We start from the raw sequence: 20,711 nt of genomic DNA, 5'->3' as shown, positions 1-20,711 counted from the left end.
AAAAGCACTTCGTAATATGTACACTACAGAAGTGCCTATCAACTCTAGCCTATCAATCACTACCCAAGTATGCACAGTTCACTATAGATTAACCACTTGAAGACCAGGCCTATTCTGACACTTTGGGGTTGATTTCCTAAAAAGGGAAATGCAAAATCTGGTACAGCTGCAGTTTTTTTTTTGTCAAAGCTTAATTGAACAAGCTGGAGTTAGAAGCCAATTGGCTACCATGCACAGCTGCACCAGGTTTTGCAAGCTTTAGTTTTCAACCCCTTTTTAACCGCTTCAGCCCGGGAAGATTTTATCCCCTTCCTGACCAGAGCACTTTTTACGATTCAACACTGAGTCGCTTTAACTGACAATTGCGCGGTCGTGTGACGTGGCTCCCAAACTAAATTGATGTCCTTTTTTTCCCCACAAATAGAGCTTTCTTTTGGTGGTATTTGATCACCTCTGCGGTTTTTATTTTTTGCGCTATAAAAACAAAAAAGTGACAATTTTAAAAAAAAATCCATTTTTTACATTTTGCTATAATAAATATCCCCCAAAAATATATAAAAAACATTTTTGTCCTCAGTTTATGCAGATACGTATTCTTCTACATATTTTTGGTAAAAAAAAAAAAAAAAAATAAATCCCAATAAGCTATAGAAATGCACTGATTACTGTGTAAATGACACTGGCAGCAAAGGGGTTAACCACTAGGTAGCAGTGTAAGGGATAAGTGCGTCCTGGGGAGTGTTTCTAACTGTGGGGGGGGGGGGGGCATGGCTACGTGTGACACATCACTGATCTGCTCCCGATCACAGGGAGCAGAGATCAGTGACATTGCCACTAGACAGAAGAAGATGCTTCTTTACATTAGCATCTCCCCGTTCCTCACTGTGAGGCGATCGTGGGTATCTCCGAGGTGATAGAGTCCGCGGGACCCGACTCACGGAGGTCCCGGCCGGCGCGCACGCAATGGCACAGCGGCTGATTTAAAGGGACATACAGGTACGCCCATTTGCCCAGACGTACATCGCAGTGTGCCAGTCGGGAAGCGGTTAAAGGAAAAAAAAAAAAAAAAAAAACACAGCTTTGTTTGCTAGAAAATTACTGAGAACTCCCATAATGAGAGAGATAGAGAGATATATATATATATAGAGAGATATATATATATATATATAGATATAGATATAGATATAGATATAGATATATATTTATTTTCAAAAGAGGCATTTTCAAACACAATTTTTTGGGAAATACACTATTGAATTTAATGCAAAAAAACTATATAAAACCCAATTTTTTGGTAAAATATAAAAGATGTTAAGCCGAGTAAACCCAACGCTTTAAAAAATTGTGCGTGCCTGTGGACTGGCGACAAACTATGATACTTAATAATCTCCATAGGCGACACTTTGAAAATGTTTACAGGTTACCAGTTTAGAGTTAGAGCAGGGGTGTCCAAACTTTTTTCAAAGAGGGCCGGATTTGATGAAGTGAACATGCGCGAGGGCCGACCATTTTGCCTGACATTCTTTGAATCGTTAAAATTCGGTCTAAGTGTGTTCGTTAGAGCTCTAATACATTGCCCAACAAGAATTCTCTTGCCTTTGTGGCTGTGCGTGGGAAGAAATGAGCTCGGGCGTATTTGTACATACTGTATTAATTGGCGTATAACACACACCTTCACTTTAAGAGGGAAGTTTCAGGAAAAAAAAATGTTTAAATAAAGAACTGTGAAGCAAAATAATGGTCAGTGCCCACCAATGCAGCCTAATCAGTGCACATCTGCAGACCCACCACAGCCAGGAATGCCCCCACCATAGCCAGGAATGCCCCCCACCATAGCCAGGAATGCCCCCACCATAGCCAGGAATTCCCCCACCATTGCCAGGGACGCAGCACCATTGCCAGGGACGCAGCACCATTGCCAGGGACGCAGCACCATTGCCAGGGACGCAGCACCATTGCCAGAAATGCCTCCCCAAATGCCTCACCATTGCCAGGAATGACTCACCATTGCCAGGGACGCAGCACCATTGCCAGGGACGCAGCACCATTGCCAGAAATGCCTCCCCAAATGCCTCACCATTGCCAGGAATGCAGCAACATTGCCAGGAACGCAGCACCATTGCCAGGAACGCAGCACCATTGCCAGGAACGCAGCACCATTGCCAGGAATGCAATGACGAGCGCCAAAGGAGAATCTCCTGTTTACACGGCGGCTTCTTTAATAGAAAGTCCCGCCTCCTTTGATGGACAGAAAAGTCGTCCAATGGCAGTGCAGGAGAAGGACTTCCTATTACAGAGGCCGCCCGTAAACAGGAAATTCTCCTGTGTACGGCGCTCGGTCCTGTCCTCCCTGTACCTTCCGAAGCATATATATCAGGGGTAATGAATTAAAATTAAAGGAGGTCCGGTCGCCAAAATTTTCTTTGGGCCGAGGTCCGAATCTCAAGTCTGTGCTACGACTCAGAAATATTGTAGTAACTGTATATCTATCAAAAACATGAGAAATGTACAATTTCCTTAGCATTTCAACAATATTTATTGTCAAGTTAAATCTGGTTTCCCCATCACAGTGCCCCTTTACATCAGGTGTCCCCATCACAGTGCCCCTTTACATCAGGTGTCCCCATCACAGTGCCCCTTTACATCAGGTGTCCCCATCACAGTGCCCCTTTACATCAGGTGTCCCCATCACAGTGCCCCTTTACATCAGGTGTCCCCATCACAGTGCCCCTTTACATCAGGTGTCCCCATCACAGTGCCCCTTAACATAAAATGTGCACATCAGGATTTCCCTTAACATAAAATAAGTGTCATGCTGATGGGCACATTTTATATTAAGGGGCACTCTGATGGACACAACAAAACATGCCCCTTAACTTAAAATTTGCCCATCAAAGTGCCCCTTTTAATATAAAATGTACCTATCAGTGTTGCTCTTAAAATAAAATCTGCCCATCAGCGTGCCCCTTAACATGAAATAAGGGTCACACTGATGGGCACCTATTATGTTAGGAGGCATTCTGATGGACAATTTTTATTTTAAGGGGCATGCTGATGAGTATATTTTTAATGTGCACATCGATGGGCATATTTTGTAGGGCACATTTTGTTGTACCCATCAGCGTGCCCCTTAACAAAATATGCCTATCGATGTGCACATTAAAAATATACCCATCAGCCTGCCCCGTAAAATAAAATTTGTCCATCAGATTACCCCTTAACATAAAAGGTGCCCATCAGCGTGACCCTTATTTTATGTTAAGGGGCACGTTGATGGGAAAATTTTATGTTAAAGGGCACTCTGATGGGCACATTTTATTTTAAGGGACACGCTGATGGGTATATTTTTAATGTGCACATCAATGGGCATATTTTGTTAAGGGGCACCTTAACAAAACATGCCCATCAGTGTGCACATAAAAAATATATCCATCAGCGTGCCCCTTAAAATAAAGTGTGCCCATCAGAGTGTCCTTTAACATAAAATTTTCCCATCAGCGTGCCCTTTACAAAAAAAAGCCCTTAAAATATGCCCAACAGTGTGCACAACACTGATCACTAATAGATAACTAATGTGCCCACATACCTTAACTGCAGCAGGAGTGTGGGCACAACTGAAGCTGCCTCGCGATGAGATCCAGGACCCGGGAACCACGGGCAGCAGGGGGGCGGGGCGCGCACGTGACGTCACACCCCTACTGCCCGTGTCTCTTCAGCTCCGAGAGACGCGGCCAGGAGCAGGGGGCGGGCGCATGCGCGCAGCGTCACTGGTTGCTGGGGAAACCCGCGGTCCCAGCAAACCAGTGATTGCTGTCGCTTGCTACACTGGCGGCATGGCGGTCCGGGCAGAAGCGCTGCTCGGTCCGGACTCGGACCGCCATTTTAGTGACGGCTGATATATATCTTTTGTGGCCCCCGGCGCTGGGAGATCGTCGGGGGCCACAAAAGATATGTATGTCCAAATAACCAGGCGGGCCGTTCAAAACCGGGCCGCGGGCCGCAATTGGCCCGCGGGCCGGACTTTGGACATGCCTGAGTTAGAGGAAGCTTAGCGCTAGAATTAGTGTTCTTGCTATAATGTTTGTGGCAATGCCTCACATGTGGTGTGAATACCATTTGCATTTTGCATATGCATGCCTGCCTTATGGAAGCATTCGCTTCTGCATGCAAGCACAAAGGTACAGGGGTGCTGTTTTGTTTTTTACACTGTCCCTTTATTTTTGAATCACCTTGATTCCCATCACAAGAAATGTAAACATCCCTGGTTATAGAAATAGGGTAAGACAGATCCTCTTTTCTAAAAGCAATCCAGCAACTATAAATGGCCGCAGCTGGCAAAAAATAATAATATATATATATATATATATATATATATATATATATATATATATATATATATATATATATAAATGGGGTTATGGCATACAGCTGCATCCATAACTCTGGTATAACCACTTGAATCCAAACATGTACATATATGCGATTTGGTGTCAAGAGGTTAATGAGCTGCAGGATAAATAAAATCACTAATATAAACATGGAAGTAACTTGCCTGTGCTCCTCTCTCCTCATCCAACTCTATGGTCATTAGTGCCGATGTGCCTTTCTCACTCACTGGAGAATGTCGACCCTGCCAAAAGAAATATGCACACTTTTCCTTTCCGGTCACCCGCACATGCTCAGTTTTCTGCCGCTGTCCAACTGCAAGCAAAGTGCAATAATACAGTGTGGTCAGGTATACAGAATAGGGCTGTGTACATACCATAGTTTCGCATACTGGAGCGCAAAGAACTCAATGATCTAAATTATACAAAAATATGAAAACATTCACATTTCACCTGAAAAATTGTCTCAAGAGGCTGCAGCTGTACATAACTATTTATCTTCCTAATGGCCCATACACATGGCTTTTCATCAATCGTACAACTAAATCTTGCAACAAGGAAACACTGTCTGGTGACAACTGAAAGGGGCGTTTGCCTCAATTCAGAGAGATATGCTTTCACTTCTTGCTGTGTTTATAAGAGAGGAACTGAAGGGAATATCCTCAATGAGAAATATAGCAAGAAAAACCTAGCAAAGATTTTAACTCTTAACAAATGGAGACCGGCCCATTCAAAATCACACACATGAGCAGCTGTGCGCTCCTTTTTTAGCTACAGTGACTGACCTCCGCTGATGCAACTAAAGGAGAGAGCGCGCCGAGTATGTGCACAGATTAGATTGGATTGGCTGCTAGGGGTGCACACTTGTGTCCAGCCCATCCTGTACGAATGCAGGTGGATCAAAAAGTCAGCAGTTTCTCTGAAAAGATGCTCCACAGCCGCATTGTAAAGGAAAGCAGGAGCAGCATTTTTTTTTGTAAAAGGGATTATTGTAAAAGGGATAAGTTCACCTTTTGTAAAAAAATAAATAAAATAAAAAAATGCACATTTTTGCAGGTAAACAAAATGTGCATTTAATATTTTTTTTTCAATTGTAACCTTTAAAGCACTCCACCTGTAATCGGCAAATCACGGTTGCAATGCATGGGTCCTGCAGACTCTCAGTAAGCCGTCTACCCCTACCTCCAAGCAGGCAGGCAGTTAATGCATGGCAGGAAGAAACAATGGATCAAGAGGACACTCAACCAGTGCCCCAACAGTTCATTGGGAACTACAAGCCATTGGCTGCAGAAGTAGATGTACTAGTAGGAATCTGAATGAATGAATGACGCGGCTGCAGGGAGCGCTGGCGATGGGATGTGGGTCACTAGGTGCATGTTACATCCTATATATGAGTGTAACATGCTCCTAAAGGTGAACTTGGCCTTTAAGGTAAACAGGCCCGGCCCATACATGATGCAACTAATCGCAGTGTGGCCGGCCTTACACTTTAACAGCTATCTACTACTTTCAATAAAGCTCACTATTCAAACAGACCACTGAAATTCTGGCTCACCTGTAGTGCTCACCAGGTACTTCCATTTCACCACATACGCATCCCCCTCATGGAACTGACCAATACTTTGTTTTGGAAGCCTGCTGTAGTCAAATTCCAAAATATGCCAGACATCAACCGAGATGGTCGTTAACTCATATTGTCTCCCATCGTCTCCTTCTATAAGTCCAGAGCCTCGGCTCACATTAAATCCATCTAGGACGGTCCCTACTGTCGCCTGGGAGATCGGCACCATCTGCATGATGTCATAGCCCTTTACATCTTCCTGCTTTTCTGCCTATTACAGAGAATGGATTGTTAGTTGGCTCAGATTAGATTCAACAACAAAATGCAACCACTACAGCTAATTGGATCTTTCAGCCCCACCCGGTACAATCTGGTTCACGTTAATATTAGTCTGTGGTTTACACTATACATCACAATCCCACAGAATATTAAATTACAGTTTCCATTGGTTGTATGTCCATGTATGCTGGATGTAAGGTACCTTTGATTAAACCAATTGCTGAGGTAATATGATTTAGGCAAATAGGATTAGAAGAAACCAGATACTAAAAAGGGACCATGATATTCACTTATGCAGAAATGCGGATTAATTGCCAAATTCAGAACCAGCACAATATATTCAGAACAGACATTTGGCAAAACAAGCGTAACCATTAACAATAACACAGCGGTAGGGGGATATGGTGTCATGACTTTGCTGCTATAACTGTTTAGTGATCAAAACAGTAAGGTACATGTACTGGTCTTACAGTATCCCTATGGAGTACAGGTCTGCACTGGTCCCGTTAGAGAGATCTATGCCTATCCAGAAATAAAGGAGAAACCGAATGCTCAGGATTGCAATAATTAGGCATATACAAAGGGTCATCTAAAAACAGGTTTTGTACAACCCCAGCCCACAGCAAAAGGAAATAAAACCATTCTTAGTAGAGTGCTTAGTTGAGTTCTGGTTACAATCATTTGGGCATGTGTGAAAATGTCTATGGAATACAGCTATTGGGCTATTCTTTTTAAAAGTATATAAGGCTAAAAAGTATGAAAGGTGCCATTACCAAGCTTTTAAAAACGGTAATGAACAATTATGTTCATCCAAAAGCCTGAATACTTAACGGACCCAGAACAAGTATGCAAATCAGGTGTACAGACTTCCCTGGTTGCATGCTTATTCTAGTCCAGTGATACAGTATTAGAGTCAATAGTCAGGAAATTAGCATAGACAACAGCAGAAGGACAGCACAGCAAAGTCAACCTACACATTTCCCTATGCAGAGGTTTGCTTTAGTGGAATACTGGTTCTCACAAGAGAACAACAGTCTTCAGAAAACACATTAAGTGCCCATTTGATGCCTATTGTTTTCTCATGTCCAATTGCTCTGATGTTGCTCTGTATATCATGCTATGGGTACATTTCTCCAGGAGATCAGTCAGGCATCATAAACAAGGCTGAACTTTAACATGCCTGAATTCCTCCCCTGACATCCGAGGTGTCCTCAGCACTGCCCTAAGACCCCTTTCACACCACACCGCACCTTGCGTCGGCGGCAAAACGCCGCTATTTTTAGCGGCGTTTTACTGCCGGATTTGCGGCGCATTTCGGCCGCTAGCGGGGCACTTTTACCCCCGCTAGCGGCCGCGAAAGGGTTAAAACCGCCGGCAATATGCCGTAATAGCGGCGTTTTGCCAGCGGCATTACAGCGCTGCCCCATTGATTTCAATGGGCAGCAGCGGTGGAGGAGCGGTAAACACACCGCTCCTTCACCGCTCCAAAGAAGCTGCTGGCAGGACTTTTTTTCTGACGTCCTGCCAGCGCACCGCTGTAGTGTGAAAGCCCTCAGGGCTTTCACACTACACACAATGGTGCAGCTTCTTTAGGGCGTTTTGCAGGCGCTATTTCTAACGCTATAGCGCCTGCAAAACGCCCTGGTGTGAAAGGGGTCTTATTGTCCTTTCTGTTATTTGGGGCCTCAGTACAATAACAATGAATGCACAGGTAATATGTACATTTAGGACTCGTCATATAAGAAATCCCAATGCTTGAAATAATTTTCAAATATAATCAAGAGCGATTGTTATTCTTGAACGCTACAGGATAAATGTTTTTATATACTTCAATCATTTATCTAAATGTTACAATATGCTGAACTCATGATATAGATCTAGTGATTTTGCCTTTTGCTTTGGGAGTTCCTCACACAAAGTCTTCTCTGTGGGCTTCTTCATTTCTGTCCAATCCAGGAACTTTTCTTTGAACAGAATTGTTTCATTGTGTTCTGTCAGTCGACCAAATATAGCCCAGTCTGGACGACCAGTTCCTTTTCTGTGGAGTAATGTTAAGAGTGTTAAACTGATGTCTTGCTGGGCAGAAGAATCTTATTAGCTTACTGTATAAAACTGCCCAAAAATGTAAAAACACCAACATAGGTATTGTAATACATAAACATGCAAACGATAACTTCATACCTTGGTATTAGAGAATTGCATTCTCCAGGATCTAGAGGATTAATATCACAGTTCTCATAATCAAAGAGCCCATTCCAGAGGTGTTTAGCTAACTGAAACGCCACCTTTCGCTGAGCCAATGTCACTTCCTTTCCGTGCCACACATACACCTCACTGCCAAAATCAAACACCAGCACCTGAAACAATAAATGCAATAATACATAATACAAAATATTTTCAATTTACTAAATTCAAATATACCAAACATCTAGAATCACTCTGATGCTGCGTACACACGATCGGAATTCCGGCCAGAAAAAGACCGATGAGAGCTTTTAATAGGAAAATGCGACCGTGTGTATGCTCCATTGGAATTTAGCTGTCCGAATTTACGCCAGCCAAAAATTAATAGCATGTTCTCAATTTTCCCGACCGAAAAACATTCTATTGGAAATTCCGATCATGTGTATGCAATTCCAACATGCCAAAAATCATGCATGCTCAGATTCAACTACGAGAAGGAAGCTATTGGCTACTGGCTATTGAACTTCCTTTTTCTAGTCCCGTCATACGCGTTGTACATCACCGCATTCTAAACGATTGGAATTTAGTGTGACCGTGTGTAGGCAAGACAGCTCGAGCGGAATTTAGTCAGGAAAACCATCAGAGCTTTTTCCGACAAGAATTCCAATCGCGTGTACGTGGCATTATGTGTAAACAGGTAAAAAACGTGGCCATAAAATTTGCCAGTACCACATATAGCACGGTTTTCCACTCAAATAAAAAGTGCTGATTTTTTATTTATTTTTTTTACAAATACACAATCTAATGAGGGCAACATGAGTGCATAGTTGTATTGGGGTAAAAATAAATAAATAAAAGCTGAAATACCACACAATAAACTAAAATAAACCTGTATTAAAAGAAATGCGTAGCCTTTAGTCCCCAAGCTTTCCAACTCACAGTGCTGGAACAAGCATGCAGTTTGTTCAGTAAGAACACGTCAGAGTTCAGAACTCCTACACCACATGTGTTCCAGGTCTACAGTACTAGTAAGAAAACCATGAACTAAGTATTTTTCAGAAGAAGGTCAACAATGGCAGTCTATTTCTTTTGTGTTCATTGAGGGACACAGGATTTAGATGCATTTGTTTATACTGCCACTTACAGGAGGATTTGGAAAATGGCAAACTAAAATTAGTCACCAGCCCAGTATGACTTTTCCCCCTGCCAGTATGTCTCAATTTATTTTGCTAGTGTTCTAGAAGGATGAATATTAAAATTGCTAATCAATTTGTCCTACAACATTATACATTTTTTTCTTCAACCAAGATTCACCTACAAGCTGCTTCAGCTGGTCTCTATGTGCAGATATGTGAATCGATGTATCCTCAGAAGGAACTTTGAGACCATACTAAGACCCTACTGGTCTGGACAATTACAGGGCTAGCCTGGAATGGGATTTTTGGGCACTGGGTTCCTTACTGTGGGGCTTTCCAGTCTCCAGGCTGTGTTAGCCATGGAGTCTTTTCCAGGTCCAGAGCTGTAGCACATACTCTGCTGTGACCCAGTCTCTGAAGACTGACTGAGTATGCAGTGTAGGCGGAGCACCATATGCTACCTTGTTAACCACTTTCAGACCGGACCATTTTGCTGGTCAATGACCAGAGGTCTTTTTACAATTTGGCACTGCGCTGCTTTAACTGGTAATTGCGCGGTCATGCAATGTTGTACCCAAACAAAATTTGCGTCCTTTTCTTCCCACAAATAGAGCTTTCTTTTGATGGTATTTGATTGCCTCTGCGATTTTAATTTTTTGCGATATAAACGTAAAAAGACCGCAAATTTTGAAGAAAAATGATATTTTCTACTTTTTGTTATTAGAAAAATCCAATAAACTCAATTTTAGTCATACATTTAGGCCAAAATGTATTCAGCCACATGTCTTTGGTAAAAAAAAAGTCAATAACTGTATATTTATTGGTTTGCGCAAAAGTTGTCACATCTACAAACTAAGGTACGTTTTCTGGAATTTACGCAGCTTTTAGTTTACGACTGCCTCAAGATCTCATTTCTTGAGGTGCTAAAATGGCAGGGCAGTACAAAACCCCCCCAAATGACCCCATTTTGGAAAGTAGACCCCCTAAGGAAATTGATAAGTGGCATGTTGAGCCCATTGAATATTTTATTTTTTTGCCTCAAGCGATTGAATAATGACAAAAAAAAATTTTTTTTTTTTTTTTTTTTTTTTTACACAAAGTTGTCACTAAATGATATATTGCTCACACATGCCATGGGCATATGTGAAATGACAACCCAAAATAAATTCTGCTGCTTCTCCTGAGTACGGGGATACCACATGTGTGGGATTTTTTGGGAGCCTAGCCGCGTACGGGGCCCCGAAAGCCAAGAACCGCCTTCAGGTTTTCTAAGGGCGTAAATATTTGACTTCACTCCTCACTACCTATTACAGTTTTGAAGGCCATAAAATGCCAAGATGGCACAAAACCCCCACAAATGACCCCATTTTAGAAAGTAGACACCCCAAGCTATTTGCTGAGAGGCATGTTGAGTCCATGGAATTTTTTATATTTTGCCACAAGTTGCGGGAAAATTACAAACTTTTTTATTTTATTTATTTTTTTCACAAAGTTGTCACTAAATGATATATTGCTCACGCATGCCATGGGCATATGTGAAATGACACCCCAAAATAAATTCTGCTGCTTCTCCTGAGTACGGGGATACCACATGTGGGACTTTTTGGGAGCCTAGCCGCGTACGGGGCCCCGAAAACCAAGCACCGCCTTCAGGCTTTCTAAGGGCGTTACAGTTTTGAAGGCCATAAAATGCCAAGATGGCACAAACCCCCCCCAAATGACCCCATTTTGGAAAGTAGACACCCCTAAATTTAGGTGTACACTAGTGAGACTAGGTAATAAATGGCGGGTGCCCTGAAACTATAAAAATATAACTAACCAACCAGCGTCACCTGTAACAGTTATATGGTGATCACTGGTGAAAGGGTTAACTAGGGGGCAATCAGGGGGCTTTATGCGGTAGTATATGGGGGTCCCTGGCGCTATAAAAAGCTGCGGCGAACCTAAATACCTACCTGCCTAACTAGCGTCACCTGTGACACTAATACAGCGATCAGAAAAACGATCGCTTATTAGGCTGGGTTCACACTGGAGCGATGCGGGAACGCCACAAATCCACGGCGGGTTCCCGCATCGCATGCCTCCCGGCGGCAGTTCACACTGCCCTATGCGAACTGCTGGGAGTGTCAGTGAAATGTTAATGACACCCCCAGATCAGTTCGCATATCGCAGTGCGATCTGCAAACTCGGATCGCATGGTGTGAACACCCATGCGATCCGATTCTGCTGCGGACCAAAAAAAGGGTCCCGTGCGAATTTGCGGCGGGTGCGGCGCAAATTCAGTATGGCTGAACTCGAATCGCACAGAGATCGGATGTGATTTGCACTGCAGTGTGGTGCGAATCACATCCATTCTCATAAACCGCTGCAATGTGAACCCAGCCTTAGTGACACTGGTGACGGGGGGTGATCACGGGGTTAAACCTTTATTGGGGGGGTTAGGGGGGTACCCTAGAGCTAAAGGGGGCTAACCCTAACTGCCCTAACAGTTATTACAGTCACAAATGACACCAATGCAAAAAAAATAAAAAATGCTATTGGTGTCACTGTGACTGGGGGGGCAGGGGTGATGGGGGGGTGTGAGTGTGCCTGGCATGTTCTACTGTGAAGTGTCGTGTTGGTGCAACTCACCGATCCTCTCTCCTCGGTGCCGGAACGAAAAATACCGACACGGAGGAGAGATTACATCACTTCCTCTCCTGTGTTTACATTACAGGAGAGGAAGTGATGTCACGCCTCACTTCCATTCGTCAGGAGCGATCGAGAGGGGGTGGCCATGAATGAATGGCCGCCCCCTCATCCCGGATCGCTTCTGAACGAAAACCGACCGCCGCTGGCACCGGGGGGGGGGGGCCCGATCGGGCCCCCCACCGGCGGGAAGGCAGGGACATACATGTACGCCCATATGTCTGCCCGTGCCATTCTGTCGACGTACATCGTCGTGCGGCGGTCGGCAAGTGGTTAAAAAGGACCACTGAGCACCATCATTACTCCCATTTATTTCTGTTCTACTGCACAAAGACTCAACACTATAAAGTAATCCCTTAGGTGGAATGTTGCTCGTGCACACTTGACATCTCAACACCTTCTCATCACTGCCCCTTACTGAAAATGACACACGGATTCTTCTTGGTCAGTCTTTGTTGCCCTACAGTGACCAGGTCACCTCCATCTGCCTCTTCTGCTACCGGCAACCAGTTCATATTAATCCTCATTTCTCAAAATGTTTACAGAAAGAAGTAACCGAGTTGACCACAAGCCACAGTGCAATAGAAGAGTAAAAGAAAGCATCTGGTGAGTTCCTGTAGCAGGATAAACTGTTTTCCTTCACAAACATTGATAAATGACTTAGTGGGTTTTATTTCTATTAAGAAAATAGGTCACAAACCTCTTTAGACTGTAAAAGTGAGCATCGAGGGACTTTACCCCAGAATTCATCTACAGGTACCAGCTTATCATCAACCAAGCGGTAGATGCAGTTTGTCTCAATAATTGCATTTTCATATCGCTCATCTTCCTCTGGAGTTCCAGCATCTGCAATAAGGGCAAACAGTCATTGAACAATGCAACAGTCCCAGAACTACAAAACTGGAATCATTTTTATGCTCAGTTCTGGTAGTGAAAAATGGCACAAGATTAGCTGTCTATAAAAGATCCATTTATTTTGTTTTCTGCTTCTATCCTGCTGGCTACAATATCTTCTGAGTCACGGATATAGAATGAAACTGCAAATGAACTCAAACTGAGGTCAGATTAGCCAGGCAACTAACAATTTTTTTATATTTTTTTTCTTTTTTTATGGAGTTGGGGAGAGTAAAGCTGGCCATACATTATACAATTTTATTATTCAATTTCCTTTAGATTTACCTTCAACTATGTAGTGCAAGAGCCTGTCTCGTGGCATACAAATTGAAAGTGTTTAGGTTTGACTTCATATTTATATGGTTTTGGTAGATCTAAAAAAGGAAAAAAATTGTACAATTTAGATGCTCTGCTACTTTTAATGCAATCTGGGTCTATTGAAGGGAGATTTCCCAAGTGAGTAGAAAATCTCCACCATGGGAAATAACCAAACTCATCAGTGGTGCTAAATTCGTGCTCCACCCTAACATTTAAAAAAGTGCTTTTATTGGTGGCTGTGTCCCAACTTTAAGATTTTCCTCCCTTACTGTTCGGATGACAGCCAGAACGTGAGAGGAAATCTATGAGAGGAAAAAAATAAATTATTTCTAGCCCTTCATCACTCCATCACAAACAAAATAGCTTGGCTTAACCTGGGTTTAATGCTCTCAGGAAAGGGATTAAAAAAGTTTGGGGAGATAACCGGTAGCTTTGACCCATCCAGAACAAGCACTCAAGTTAACCATTTGCCTACCGAGCACTTTCACCACCTGCCAACCCAGGCAAATTTTCCGGTTTCAGCGTTGTCAGACTTTGAATGACAATTGTGCGGTCATGCAACACGGCACCCAAACAAAATGTATCATTTTTATGAGACAGATGGAACTTTTTTTTTTTGGTGGTGTTTAATTGCCACTGGGTTTTTAATTTTTTGCTAGACAAAAAATAAATAACATTTTGTAAATAAGTAATTTTTCTCCTTCACTGATGTGCGCTGATGAGGCTGCACTGGTGGGCAGTGCCCCAATGATCAGTTTAGATGTTCCCTGTGTGGATCAGCTCTCCTCACAAGCGGTCAGCATTAGAAGATTACCAATGACCGACAAATCCTATTGTGATTGCAAACAGCTGGTCACAGGGTAAAGAGCTGCTATGATTAGCTCTTTACCCCAATCTGTGATCAGGACGACACAGCGATTACAGATTGCTCCCGATGCGCAATCAGGGGCGGACGTACTATGATGCCCTCCCTGTACTGATCCTCTCAGCTGTGATCTTTTAAAGGAGAAGTTCAACTTTTAACAAAAAATAATAAATGTGGTAGGTCATTAAAAACTACAAGCCAACAGCCGCAAGGCTCCTAATTTTTCATAAATTGTGATAGCTAGTGGGGGTTGGGGAATAAAAGACCCCCGCTAGCTGTCAGAGCAGGTGATTGGGGTGAGGTGCCTGGGGCCGGGTCTGTTCATAACATGTTACACCCTGAATATAGGTATAACAAATTGTGCCCATTTAGCCATTTTCCCTTCTCGGTGTCATGTGACTCAGTGTTACAAGGTCCCAGGTGTGAAAGGGGGAGCAGGTGTGTTAAATTTGGCGTTATCACTCTCTCTCTCATACTGGTTCAACATGGCACCTCATGGCAAAGATCTGATGATTTAAAAAAAATAAAAAATTGTTGCTCTACATATGGCCTAGGCTATGAGAAGATTGCCAAGACCCTGAAACTGAGCTGCAGCACAGTAGCCAAGACCATACAGCATGGTCAACCAAAGAAGTTGAGTGCACGTGCTCAGCATCATATCCAGAGGTTGTCTTTGGGAAATAGACGTATGAGTGCTGCCAGCATTGCTGCAGAGGTTGAAGGGGTGGGGGGTCAGCCTGTCAGTGCTCAGACCATACGCCGCACACTGCATCAAATTGGTCTGCATGGTTATTGTCCCAGAAGAAAGCCTCTTCTAAAGATGATGCACAAGAAAGCCCACAGTCAGTTTGCTGAAGACAAGCAGACTAAGGACATGGATTACTGGAGCCATGTCCTGTTGTCTGATGAGAACAAGATAAACTTTTTTGATTCAGACGGTGTCAATGCATGTGTGGCAGCAACCAGGTGAGGAGTACAAAGACAAGTGTGTCTTGTCTACAATCAAGCATGGTGGTGGGAGTTTTATGGTCTGTGGCTGCATGACCATGAATGCCAACGTGTACTGTGACATACTGAAGCAGAGCATGATCCCCTGCCTTCAGAGACTGGGCCGCAGGGCAGTATTCCAACATAACGACCCCAAACACCTCCAAAATGACCTCTGCCTTGCTAAAGAAGCTGAGGGTAAAGGTGATGGACTGGCTAAGCATGTCTCCAGACCTAAACCCTACTGAGCATCTGTGGGGCATCCTCAAACGGAAGGTGGAAGAGTGCAAGATGTCCAACATCCACCAGCTCCGTGCTGTCATGATGGAGGAGTGGAAGAGGACTCCAGTGGCAACCCTGTGAAGCTCTGGTGAACTCCATGCCCAAGAGGGTTAAAGTGGTTAAACCTTACCCCCACATCTTTGTCCCATGTAAATCAGCATAAAAAACCCTAATGAACACTACTTTTAGATATCTCCTTACTTGCTTAGTATTGTTGTAATCCTTGTTGTTCTGTAGAATAAAGTCACTGAGCATGCCCAGATCTCCCCTGATTTACGGCACACTCTATATGTGCTTATCCATCTGTTATCAGGACTTCCTACAGCACAACACTGAACTTTGCTAATCACTCAGAGCTGAAGCTGATAAGTCTGACAAAGGCAAACATTAGACATCAGCACAAGTAAATACTATGAAATAAACAAGTAAGCTATGAACAGGGAAGTAGGGTTGCCATAGAAACATTAGATTGAGAAGGAGGATTGGTTAACAGTACAGGAAGTGCTCAATGTAAGGGCGGAAATGCACTCCACTGTGGACTTAGAAAACAATACTTAAGATGGCTAACCCCTAGTTTCTTTAAACAGTAAGTAATGTGCGATTTGGTCTGGATTACAGTGGCTATAGTCTGATAATTACTTATTATAATGGACTAAATGAAAAGAAGCATTAGAGCGAGAGAGTTTACTTCCTCTTTAACCACTTGCCGCCCGCCCTATTACAAATTGACGGCGGCAAAGTGGTTTCATAATCCTGACCGGACGTCATATGACGTGATTAGGATTATGAGCCGCTGTGCGCCCCCGGGGGCGCGCATTGCGGCGATCGTTGTTGCGGGGTGTCAGTCTGACACCCGGCAACTACGATCTCGGTAAAGAGTCTCCGACGGAGACTCTTTACCATGTGATCAGCCGTGTCCAATCACGGCTGATCACAGTGTAAATGGGAAGAGCCGGTGATCGGCTTTCCCTCACTCGCGTCTGACAGACGCGAGTAGAGGAGAGCCGATCGGCTGCTCCTCTGACAGGGGGGGGTCTGTGCTGATCGATTATCAGCACAGCCCCCCCCGAGGATGCCCACACTGGACCACCAGGGACACCACTAGACCACCAGGGAAAAGGTAATAAAAATCCATAATCCTCCCTAGACCACCAGGGTGCCAGTCAGCACAATGGGTGCCAATCAGTGCCCATAATGGATGCCAATCAGTGGCCACAATGGGCATCACTGATTGGCATGCATTATTGTTTGGCACTGATTGGCATCCATTACTATAACACCGATGTCGCCTGAGTGCCCACCTGTGCCGCCTATCCATGCCCACCTGTGCCGCCTATCCATGCCCACCTGTGCCGCCTATCCATGCCCACCTGTGCCGCCTATCCATGCCCACCTGTGCCGCCTATCCATGCCCACCTGTGCCGCCTATCCATGCCCACCTGTGCCGCCTATCCATGCCCATCCGTGCCGCCCATCCGTGCCAGCTATCAGTGCCAATTTGTGCCACCTATCAGTGTCCGTCCGTGTCGCCCATCCGTGTCGCCCATCAGTGCCACTTCATTGGTGCCACATTGGTGCCCATCAGTGCCACCTTATCAGTGCCCATCAGTGTAGCCCCATCAGTGCCCATCAGTGAAGGAGAAAACTTACTTATTTACAAAGTTTTGAAACTGAAACAAAAAAAAACATTTTTTTTTTCAAAATTTTCGGTATTTTTTTATTTGTAGCGCAAAAAATAAAAACCGTAGAGGTGATCAAATACCACCAAAAGAAAGCTCTATTTGTGGGAAAAAAATGATAAAAATTTCATTTGGGTACAGTGTAGCATGACCGCGCAATTGTCATTCAAAGTGCGACAGCGCTGAAAGCTCAAAATTGGTCTGGGCAGGAAGGTGTTTAAGTGCCCTGTATTGAAGTGGTTAAGGCAGTGCTGGAATATAATGGAGGCCACACAAAATATTGACACTTTGGGACTAATTTGGACAATTTCACTGAGGGGTGTACTCCCTTATGTTGCCAGTGGTTTAGACATTAATGGCTGTGTTAGTTATTTTGAGGGGACAGCAAATTTACATTGTAGCAAAGTGTCATTTCTTCATTTCTTCAGTGTTGTCAAATGAAAAGATAATAAAATATTTACAAAAATGTGAGGGGTGTACTCACTTTGGTCCAATACTGTATACACACACAAAATTAATATACAAATATATATATACAAATACACACACATATATACATTATATATATATATATATATATATATATATACACATATACACATACACATACACATACACACATACATATACACACACAGTCACAATTACCTTGGTATTCCGTTTGACCACTCAGAAGCTTCCAGAAGTCCCGTGAAGCGTGAGTGTGTGTGTTTATCCCCTCCTCCACTGTCTGTACATATGATGCTCTACACCCCAGTTCCCTCTTTGTCTGGATTATGGTGGTCAATTCTGAAGCCTAATGCAAAAAAACAACAAAAAACACCTTTTAGTCACATAAAATAGAGGGAAAACAAAATCTCTACCCTACAATTAAGCCAATGGCCTCTCTGACACTTCTAAACTGAGCTTTTCACATGTCTTATTTTGCTAAAAAATAAATAAAAACCATGCCTTTTATTGTTATTATTCACGATTTATATAGCGCCAACAGTTTATGCAGCTCTTTACAATGTATAGGGGGGACAATACAATTACAGTACAATACAAAAGGTACAGGAGGGCCCTGCTCATAGAGCTTACATTCTAAAAGGGAGGGGGTGGTGGTACAAAAGGTAATAGCTGCAGAGAATGATATGATGTGGGGGTGGCTCGGGGACAGTTGTTAGGTGGGTGTGGGATAGGCTTCCCTGAATAAATGAGTTTTCAGGGAACTCCTAAAGATGGACAGGGTAGGGGCTGATCGGATAGACTGGGGCAGGGAGTTCCAAAGGATGGGAGAGGCTCTGGAGAAGTCTTAAGGCGAGCATGAGAGGAGGTAACAAGGGAGCTAGAAAGTAGGAGGTCCTGGGAGGAGCGGAGGGGACGATTTTGGCGATATCTGCAGATGAGGTTGGTGATGTAGATGGGGGCGATGATGTGGATTGCTTTGTATGTTACGGTTAGCATTCTGAATTTTACAGGGTGGGGTAGGGGAAGCCAGTGAAGGGATTGGCAGAGAGGGGCAGCAGTCACGGAACGATTAGTGAGGTGTATTATGCAATCATATGGTCGTGGGTTAAGCACTCATTATATCCAAGTGAACTGTGGAATTTCAATCTCTCCTGGATAAAAGTTCTTCCAGTTAATGTGTGAATTTTATCTTCAGAATTCCACAGGAGGTCATTAAATTAATGTGTGATAGTACACACTTTAGTGCAATCAGTCTTTATTTGTATGTGTTTTTTTCTTCTCTGTGCTGACACAGCTTTGCAGCAGTAGACTGCCCTGCACTACATGACCACACTGCTTAAGTCATTTCTCTAAGTAGCCCCCTGTATTCCCCCAGCATCCAAATTATGTCAGCACTTTCACCTAAGTAACTTTAACTAAAAAGGGATCTGGTCAGGACAGAAGCACCTCTGACATCAATGTTTACTTCCTTTAGAAGTTCTAAATTCCCTGCCCCATATGGATTATCCTCTGGGTTCACCACTTGTTAAGCCAATGACCTGAAAGAACACTGGTTTGGCGATCTGACCTCACTAAGCTGCACACCTGAAAGATAAGCTTGATAGCCACATTAGGAATGTCAAAGAAAATCCATGATAGCTGGTCAAGCATTTCTTCTTAGGGAAGATTGACTTTAAAGTTATGAGACAATCAAGGAAGTTGCATCTGCTCACCAAACCTTTTGAAAATACTAGCAGTCTGCTGTTATTGTGATGCACTGGCTTCAATGCTCCTGGAGTTAGGCAGGCCATAGATACGATTTTCTTTCCTTCCATCACAGGTAGCAGGAAAGAAAAACTTTGGATTACCCCATCAACACGAACACTGTTAATGTGGGGAATCTAGCGCTTTTTTCCGTGCAACCCCCTACAGCGGAGCTATTATGTTCTCTTCGTGGGTGGGGGGTGCAGGGAGCCGTCCCTGCCAGACAAACACCATGATCATTACTAGTGGCTGTAGCCACTGCCAATAATCACATATCCGGCATGATAATTGCACCCGACTTCAGTACAATTAGCTTGGCCACCGATTGTTGAAATCTTGGCCGGTACCTGTTGTTGGCTGAGATATGAACTATCTATGGCGGGCCTTACTGATCTGGACAAATATAGAGATAAGGAAAATCTGACATTTCTGCCACTCATTAACAGCTGCTTTTCTCCAGTCTGTCACTTTCCCTGTCATGTATTGAAGCCAGGGCAACTGGCATTTTTTTTTTTATACAAAGAGGCCAGCAATGGCAGCTCCTGCACCATTATGATCTCATCAATTTTATCCTCAGTAGGATCTGTCTACTCTTTTACTCAGCAATCAGCGTGGCCACTCAGATGATTTGTTACAGATTTTAACTGAAGTGGAGGCTTGTATCGCAGTAGCCAAGGATGAACCTACAGAAATGTCATCTTAAATTAAGATGCAAGCTCCTGGAAACCCCTAGATCCTGTCCTCAGGCTTTGTATAAAGGCTGAGAAAGGGATCTAATGGGTTCTGAAAACTTGCATTATTAATATTTTAAAGTGGTATTAAACCCAAAACAAACATTTATTATATTGCAGCTTACCAATTCTGAGATGTGAAGGCTGCATTTGTTTTGTTTTTAGGCTTTCTTTCCTCTTTTTTCACCTCATATGGCCAGTAAGGCTAGGTTTAGATCTATGCGGGTGGCTGCGGCTGCAGGAATTGTAGCGTTTTGGAATAGGTGCATGCGCCTTTTTCTGCGGGAAATGCAGGCACTGCAGCCCATTAAACGGAATGGGCTGCTGTGCCCAAGCAAACTCACAGGTGTCTTTTTTTTTTTTTAAAACAGAACAAGCTCTTCTGAAAATGTATCAGTTCAGAGAGTTGACACTGACAGGGGTGCTTAAAATGAGCAGCTTTTATATTTTCATGTAAAAAATGTATTCATGTAAATAATTTGTTTTCTTATTTTAGACTTTTTTTCCCTTTACTTTAACCTATTGATCT

General features: G+C 43.4%; 1 protein-coding gene across 13 annotated transcripts in view; it reads right to left on the bottom strand.

Moving 5' to 3' along the window:
- SVIL (supervillin) overlaps positions 1-20,711 on the bottom strand; it is a 334,548-nt gene that overhangs the window by 22,731 nt on the left and 291,106 nt on the right. For all 13 annotated transcript variants that reach the window (XM_077491057.1, XM_077491058.1, XM_077491050.1 and 10 more), the window contains 6 exons: positions 17,907-18,054; positions 12,934-13,079; positions 8,407-8,582; positions 8,116-8,263; positions 5,941-6,217; positions 4,553-4,701 (listed from right to left, as the gene is read on the bottom strand). In XM_077491057.1, the coding sequence (XP_077347183.1) occupies positions 4,553-4,701; positions 5,941-6,217; positions 8,116-8,263; positions 8,407-8,582; positions 12,934-13,079; positions 17,907-18,054 (1,044 nt within the window). The remainder of the gene's footprint in view (positions 1-4,552; positions 4,702-5,940; positions 6,218-8,115; positions 8,264-8,406; positions 8,583-12,933; positions 13,080-17,906; positions 18,055-20,711) is intronic.

This window comes from Lithobates pipiens, unplaced genomic scaffold (genome assembly GCF_037356315.1).
Source record: "Lithobates pipiens isolate NorthernLeopardFrog02 unplaced genomic scaffold, aLitPip1_a1.2 Scaffold_19, whole genome shotgun sequence".
Taxonomy (NCBI): Eukaryota; Metazoa; Chordata; class Amphibia; order Anura; family Ranidae; genus Lithobates; species Lithobates pipiens.
Note: the sequence above shows the minus strand (reverse complement) of the source record. Positions and strands in the feature narration are given on the sequence as shown.